General features: G+C 35.9%; 1 protein-coding gene across 3 annotated transcripts in view; it reads left to right on the top strand.

Moving 5' to 3' along the window:
- The first annotated feature begins 6544 nt into the window (after positions 1-6544).
- LOC106873873 (polyadenylate-binding protein 2) overlaps positions 6545-8665 on the top strand; it is a 10993-nt gene continuing 8872 nt past the window's right edge. Inside the window, exon 1 of one of the 3 annotated variants that reach the window (XR_008266309.1) lies at positions 6545-6857. Coding sequence is in view for 1 of the 3 variants with exons in the window: in XM_014921390.2 (XP_014776876.1) it covers positions 6756-6857 (102 nt within the window). In the remaining 2 variants the exon portion in view is untranslated. The remainder of the gene's footprint in view (positions 6858-8665) is intronic. The other 2 variants (XM_014921390.2, XR_001409933.2) reach the window with 2 other exon arrangements.

Below are 8665 nucleotides of genomic sequence, written 5' to 3'. Positions count from 1 at the left end.
TTTCTATTCTACCTTTGCTTCAATAAATTTTGGGAATAATGAAGAATTTAGTAAAATAATTTTGACTATTAAACTGGTGAAATTTTGATAGGTTTTGATTTAAATCCCCCTTTAAAAAACTGGGAGTTGGCATCATTGGGCCAGTGAGCAGTTTCAGATGGGTTGGTGTCAAAAGGTAATGCAGTCATTAAATAAAATTGCACTCCACCATTTTTGTCTTTGGGTAGCAACTGTTGTTTCCTATTTGCTTACCCCTAGAAAATATGAACAATGGCTAATATTTCCTTCAAACTTTGCTTTTCTTACATTTATTCAAACCCCAAAGAATCCCTCTCATTACATGGTTATGATGCTCCCCAACTACTTCTCATGGTCAGAGATGCATCCTCTAAAAGACATGCTCGTGTGGTTAAGGTCAGGCAACTGACAAGCAAATATGTTGTATTGAGCAGAATATTGATGTCTTGCAAACAACTTGCACATGCAAGTGCTACCAGTCGAGAACTCTGCATACCGGAAGCCAGCAAGTGTATGGGGTCATCTGGAAAGAATGCACGCCGTTTCGGGGTCTACCTCTCAAGAACTGACAAGCAAATTTGTTGTATTGAGCAGAATATTTGCTATAGTGACATTTCTACTGCAACAACTCAGCACTGAATCTGTCTGAAATGTAATGGAAAATATAAGGTCAGTTTCAAAACATTGATGTCCCCGTCACAAAACAAAAATTGAAAGGAATAATAGTCACTTCCTTTGATTTCTAGATGGGAACAAATAGGAAATAACATTGACCAGAGACAAGAAATTAAAATGTATTGTGCAGAAGAAGGTGTAATGAAATGATGTAGTCTCACTATATAGCTGCTGATGTTGTTAGCAGTTTTACCCAAGTTTGTGCTAACAGACTGTTACAACTGTGGTTCATTTGCAATATTTTATTCTGCTAGCTGGCACGATTATTAGCATGCCTGACAAAATGCTTAGTGGTATTTTGTCTGTCCTTACATTCTGAGTTCAAATTCTACCAATGTTAACTTTGCCTTGCATCCTTTCGGGGGTCAATAAAATAAGTATCAGTATATGACTGGGGTCAATGTAATCAACTTACCCCTTCATCCCAACTTGCTGGCCACATAATAAAATTTGAAATCAATATTTTATCATAAGGCAGTAAGCTGGCAGAATCATTAGCATGCTAGAGCATTTTGTTCATCTTTACTTTCTGAGTTCAAATTCCACCAAGGTTGAATTTGCCTGTCATCTTTACAGGGTCGATAAAATAAGTACCAAGTGCAGGTGTGATTGTGTGGTAAGAGACTTGCCTCCCAACCACATGGTTCTAGGTTCAGTCCCACTGCGTGGCACATTGGGCAAGTGTCTTCTGCTATATATAGCCTCAAGCTGATGAAAGCCTTGCAAGTGGATTCGGTAGGCGGAAGCTGAAAGAAGCCCGTCGTATATATGTATATATATTTATGTGTTTGTGTCTGTGTTTGTCCCTTCACCATCGCTTGACAACTGATGTTGGTGTGTTTATGTCCCTGTAACTTAGCAGTCCAGCAAAAGAGACTAATAGAATAAGCACTAGGCTTACAAAGAATAAGTCTTGGGGTCGATTTCTTTGACTAAAACCCTTTATGGTGGTGCTCCAGCATGGCTACAATCAAATGACTAAAACATGTAAAAAATTAAAAGAATATGATTCGGGGTGGGGTCAATGTAATCAACTTTACCCCCTTCTGAAATTGCTGGCCTTGTGCCAAAATTTGAAACGAATGTTTCATTATAAGGGACAGTTATTGTGCCTATCAAACTTACACTTATCCTGCTCCCAATCAGTTTCATGTTATAAAACAGCCGCATAAGGCAGAGAGCAATTGGTCAATACATTTAAAGATAAAAAATATTTGTTGTTGAAACTCCACACTATCATTTCAGCCTACTTTCACTTTCATTTTACTCAATAAAAAAATAAAATTCATTTTATGGAGATGATCATGAATGATCACAGTTTACAGAGTGTACATTACTGCTACTCTTATTGTCATTGTTTGTTTCTTTTTCTGAAAATCTGATAATTTACTTTGCTATTTGTCTTTTAACTTGTTTCAGTCATTAGACTGTGGCCATGCTGGGGCACCACCTCAATAGGTTTTAGTTAAATAAATTGACCCTAGTATTTGTATTTTTCCTTTTTCTTCTCCGGTCTAGTATTAATTGCGTCTCTCTTGTTTACCAAACCTCTAAGTTACAGAGATGTAAACAAACCAACACTGGTTGTCAAGTGGTGGAGGGGTGTGACAAATACTCGCAAAGATGCACACACACACGTGTATATGTATATATGATGGTACCCAAAGACCAGATAACACGCCTTAACCCTTTGATTACCAACCCGACTGAAACCGGCTGTGGCTCTGAGTACAGATGTCTTGTTTTCATAAGTTTTGAATTAAAATCTTCCACCAAACCTTAGTCACAATTTATGTTCCTAACACTAGCTGAATGATAACTAAGTTATTTTACTAAATTCTTTGTTATATTTAAAGTAATTGAAAGAAACGCAGAGTATCTCAACAGAAAGGGTTAAGGCAGCTAACTGGCAAATGCGTTAGCACGTCACACAAAATGCATAGTGGCATTTATTCCAGCTTTTTACATTCTGGGTTCAAATTCATCTACGGTCAACTCTGCCTTTCACTCCTTCATGGTTGGATGAAATAAAATAGTAGTCAAGTAGTGGGGTCAATGGTATTAACTAACCACCGTCTCTCAAAATTGCTGGCTTTGAGCCTTGCAACGGACCAGTGTCTCATAAGAGGGAATGTTGTTATCTTAATTTTATTTAATTTAGCACTGTAAAATATTCTTTTCTACTCTGAGCACAAGGCCGGAAATTTTTTTTTGGGGGGGTCGATTAGATTGACCCCAGTATGCAGCTGGTACATAATTTATTGTCCCTGAAAGGCAAAGTCAACTTTGGAGGAATTTGAACTCAGGACGTAGACAAAATACCGCTGAGCATTTCGCCTGGCATGCTAATATTTCCACCAGCTTGCTGCCTTTAAATATTCTTTTCTTTTCTACTCTAGGCACAAGGCCTGAAATTTTGGGGAAAGGGGCTAGGCGATTAGATCGACCCCAGTACACAACTGGTACTTCATTTATCGACCCCAAAAGGGTGAAAGGCAAAGTCAACCTTGGTGGAATTTGAACTCAGAACGTAAAAATAGATGAAATACCACTAAGCATTTTGCCCAGTGTGCTAATGTTTCTTATTTCTTTATTGCCCACAAGGGACTAAACAGAGAGGGGACAAACAAGGACAGACAGTGGGATTAAGTCGATTACATCAACCCCACACACAATAAGGTTCCACTCAGTTTCCATCTACCAAATTTTCACACAAGGCAGGGCCATAAAAGATACTTGCCCAAAGTGCTGTGCAGTAGAACTGAACCCCAAACCATGTGGTTGTTAAGTGTGCTTTAGAATTAACATAATGTTATTTAGAAATCTCATTTACTATTGATGTACACAAACACTGCACAATATATATTTTACCTTCTTTAGTTCTCCATTTAAAAATCAAGGACATTGGACTTAGTATACACAGTCCACCAAAAAGATGTATACACACTTTAGGAGAGGAGAAAAATTTGTATAAATATCCCTATGAATATAAATACCTCTTACAATGTTTTATCAAATTGCAAGAACACTGATATATACAGATTTTTCCTTTCCTAAAATGTGTATACATTCTTTTAATGACACTTTATTCAAAACATTTTTTTAGAAATATTAATAGTTATCGCCAAGCTAACATAGCAGTCTAAAAAAATAGGACGAATGCTGCCGTTGATTAGCTCCAAGAGGCCATCGCCTCTAGCTGGCTATGTGATACGTGAATCTGTGTCCGATGGACACAGATTCGTGTGGTGATAACTATTAATATCTAGTACCGCTGCCGTAGTCTCCTTTAGAGAGACTTAGAAATATTAATATTTCTATTTTTTAGAAAGGATTCCAGAATCAGAAAAATGCTAATTTTAAATGACTTGGCGGGTGGCAATATTTAACCTCCTTGACATTATTGTTAGAGTCAACTTTTTTTCCACTTAAGTTTGCTGTGTCTGATAAAATAAGATATGTTGTGCTGAGGGTGAGTTGATTAAGTCCAACTACATCTGTCTTACATTTTTGCATTTAGATAAACGAATTTCTTTTTTTAAAGCATAGGGTAACATTCATCATAAAGTAAGAAAGCTTTTCTTAGTGAATCTTATAGTTTAGGAGCTGGGCTTGATTCCTTTGCCTGGAACCTCTTAGAATTAATTGGTACCCATACTAATAAGATTTTGAAAAATCAGCTCTGGGTTTTATACACACGTGTGTATATATACATAATTATGTGTGTGTGTTTGCGTGCCCCAACATGACTGGTTTTAAAGCTGAAACAAGCTTGATGGAGGCAATGTGGCCAATGCTGGTGTCACGTAAAAAGTACCTTTTGAGCATTGGGTCCCATGGAGGCAGTGACAAACAACCAAGACCTTTGGCAATATGCTGTGCTTGAATAGAAGACACCTCAAGCCAAGTGAAATTGTAGTCGTAGCAGATACTGGGGTCACACAACTGGCACCCTTGCTGGTGGCAGGTAAAAACACCCGTTACACTCTTGGAGTGATTGGCATTAAGAAGGGCATCCAGCTGTAGAAACCATGCCAAATCAGTCTGGGGTTTGGTGCAGCCTTCAGCTTACCAGCCCTGGTCAAACCGTCCAACCCATGCCAGCATGGAAAATGGGCGTTAAATGATGATGTTTATGATATATAAAATTCTTTAACAAGAATGTTGTTGGCAGTGACTTTGAAGTTTTGACTAAGCCATCATTGGACTACAGTCCAATGATTGCTTAGCTGGCTGAAACTTCGAAGTCACTGTCAGTAATATTCTTGTTTAAGAATAATAAATTTGTCCTGTACAACCCCTAATTCTGAAGTCTGACTGTGTGGTTAAGAAGCATGCTTAGCAACTACAAGATAAAATGATTTTTTATTATGTCATGTCTTGGGGAGGGTCATTATCCAGTAATAACAATACAAACACTGGTTCAATATCACTTCTTTATTGTTAGTTATTTGGTTAAATAACCAACCAGCTAACTAATCGATCCTTTGCTTAATGTGCCGGTTAAGCAATCAATTGGTTGTTTGTTTGCTGAAGTCCTATTGTCGCTATTCGTGACCTCTTCAATGTCTTGTCCTCTCAAGGTCTTCCTGAGAATTAGTCAATATGCCTTTGTGCATTTGTGTTTGCTTAGAAGAGAAGATAAGGGTGTTTTTATTATAGATGAGCATAAAAATAATGTGTGTGTGTGTGGGGGGGGGGGTTATCTACACATATGTGCTCCAACATTTATTATCTCATAACTCTCAAGAAAATGGTTATTTTTGAATGAAAATTTCTACAGTTAGCACTCAAATGATACAGATTACAATAATATCGAAATTTAATGAATTTAAAGAAAAAGTAAAATAAAATAAAATTGGTAGCCGTGCGCACACGCACACAGAAACGTTACAATTTCCAAATGTCCCCTGTACTTGTGCGTACCCTACATTTTGATTTTTTATTAAATTCCGATATAATCGTAATCTACACCACCTGAAAAGTATCTGTAGAAATTTTTTTTTTTAAATATCCATTTAAACATTTATGAGGAAACAAAATCAACGGTGAGGGGTTTTACACAACATATTAAGCTTTTCGGGTTTCGATTGCTGTGTCAATTTCGTTAAACATTTGAAATAAAGGAATGCCTATGTTCTTTTCCTTTTTGATTATTATATGGTAGAATCTTATTAGATTATTATTATTATTATATGGAGAACGCTTCCAGGGTTGGAGAACCACGCCAGACAAAATGCTTAGCAGCATTTCGTCTGTCTGCGTGTTGAGCTCAAAAGGCTCCTCGGGTCGACTTTGTCTTTCATCTTTTCGGGGCCGATAAAATAGGTATCGGTTGAGTACTAGGGTCGATGTAATCGACTTATCCCCTCTCCTGAAATTACTGGCCATGTTCCATTCATTATCATCATCATCATTATTATTACCATTATATAATACACAAACACGTGTTTTGAATTCTAATTTGCTCCATGCAAATTAAAGTTTAGTCGAACGAACCTACTTTGTCAGGCATCTATATGTATACAAATAATAAATGAGTATATGCATATATACGTACATGTATGTACATACTTACATCTACCTGTATATATAGATGCATATCTGGGTACAGGACATTGTAGACAAAATGATATATATATATATATATATATATACACACACAGTATAATAAGAATTAATCGTAATATTGCCGTACAACCGAATAATTCAGTTTCGATCTCCCGTTACAGAACCACCCACGTAGGGGGAACACCGTATCGCCAACGTGCGCAGGCGGCTAGAAAAAGAATATGTTAGTGACAAGTGCGCACGCATGCGAAAAATCTAGCCTCGTTTCCAGCGTTCACGTGATCCCATCCAAAATTCCATCCAAGTGTGTTTATTACATGCAATACAGCCATCTTTGTTCGTTTAAATATCTGCGTTTTTGTAGTAAGAGGAGCACAAGTGTATTCATCTGATAACATCTTGTGGTAAATGCATTGTTTAGTTAGGTGAATTTGTCTTCTTTAGATAGCGCAAATCGAGTAGTTTGCACTTTACATAATTTTGTTCTCGTAATGATGGCAGATACTGAAAACGGCGAACAAGAAAGTTTTAACATGGACTCGTCGGTAGATGCTATAGGAGTTACGGGAAATGATGAATCGGTTGAAGATCCTGTAAGTGACTAATTCTCTCACACATGAAGTGCTATAATATATATATCTTTAGATAGATAGTTATAGATTTTTTTGTTAGATCCCTTTTCTTATTAGCGGTGGAATGAACCTTTGCCATTGTTTTGTTAATATTTCTAGGAGCAGACTAAGGAATTTTGAATGTTGCTTTTGATATTTGCAACATTTTGCGATTTATTTCCATTCAGCAGTTTTGTCTATTTCACAAAGAATTATACATTTCGACCTATTATATATGTACATATATATACATACGTGTATATACATTTATAAAAAGATAAACGTTTTTAATCTTAACGCATGGACACTGAAAATGGCGGAGCAACTGATGAGAGCGCTTTGATTAGTTTTTTCTCAGGAGTTTGGTTTTCTTTATCATGACATCACCTACTGTTAGATATTTTTTTTCTTTTTTTTCCTCCTTAAAAATCAAACAAAAAAATCTGATTTGCCATGTAGACAGAAATAAAACCGAAACCTATGATGCTTAATAATGAAGAACCTATACTATTTCAGGTAGCAGGTTGTTCGTCATGCTGTTTATTAAATGTGTGTGAAGGTTTTGTAAAATCTTTTAAGGTAGAAAGAAAAGCTTTTCTCCCCTCACACCTACCCGTCCGTCGTCTCCGCTGTAGTTTCAGAAATTCGCCCACGTTTCTTTAAATACCATTTCAAGAATGTCTTTCTTTTAATTCGTTTGTTTCTTTTCTACACTCCCGCTTCTATTTTGTAGCTCAAAACTAGATGCTTTTTTCCTCTTTGGGGATAATAAAATAAAGCAAAATTTAAATAATAGATGAAATTTCTTTCGACTCTCTTTAAAGAAATAATAAAATTTTAGAAAATTGTTTTTTATTTTATTCTTTTGTCGTGATGTAATATATATATATATGTAAAAATTATATTGGTATATCAATCTAATATATATATATTGGTATATCAGTCTAGTGCAAGGAAGGATATATGACATCTTTTACTGAAGAAGCTGGCGCTTGATTCCAAAGGAAACTGGCGAATGGAGAACGCTTCCCGGGTTGGAGAATCTTGATTAAATTCTATCAGCTGTCTTACCTATTTAAAATATATATATATATATAAAAAAGGTCACTTCTATGTTCACAGCCCTATTTATTTTCTATTGCTGCTGCTATTTTGCCGATAGTGTAATAATAAAAAAGAAAAGCTATTTTTGGAATTGACGACCGTATCTTTCCGTTTCTTGTTTGTGGGGATAAAATTGGGTTGCTAGTAAATAATTATAACCAGAAATTGTTACATAATTGAATATCGATTTAGAACCGTTCTTCTCTCCTCTGCCTCCCTCATATACACGTGTACGAACGATCGATTTGAAAGACTTCAATATCCATTCTTTAAAAAAAAATCGTTTTGTTATTCCTGCAAACGATTCAATGTTGGAATAATGTGAAGGTGTTAGGAAATTTTTTTAGCATTATAAATTCTTGTATTCACAAAAGTTTTTATGACATACAAGATAATCACTACAAAATGTCTAATATTTTGAGATTACTTGCAATATGTGTGTGTGTGTATAAATAGAGAAAAGGATAAAGAGAACAATGGCAAAGTTAGAAATATATTTTATGGATAGAAACTAGCCGGTATACAGCACTTACTCGGTATTACCTGTATCTTTCGGTTTGGTTAAATCCAATACCCTCCTAAACCTTACATATATATAGGTGAAGTTGTTCATTTCAAATGTGTACGTTGCTACATTTCATCAAGCATACTAACGCATCCACCTCTGCAGTCAATCAATAGACAGC

The sequence above is a fragment of the Octopus bimaculoides genome, chromosome 20 (genome assembly GCF_001194135.2).
Source record: "Octopus bimaculoides isolate UCB-OBI-ISO-001 chromosome 20, ASM119413v2, whole genome shotgun sequence".
NCBI classification, from domain to species: Eukaryota; Metazoa; Mollusca; class Cephalopoda; order Octopoda; family Octopodidae; genus Octopus; species Octopus bimaculoides.
Note: the sequence above shows the minus strand (reverse complement) of the source record. Positions and strands in the feature narration are given on the sequence as shown.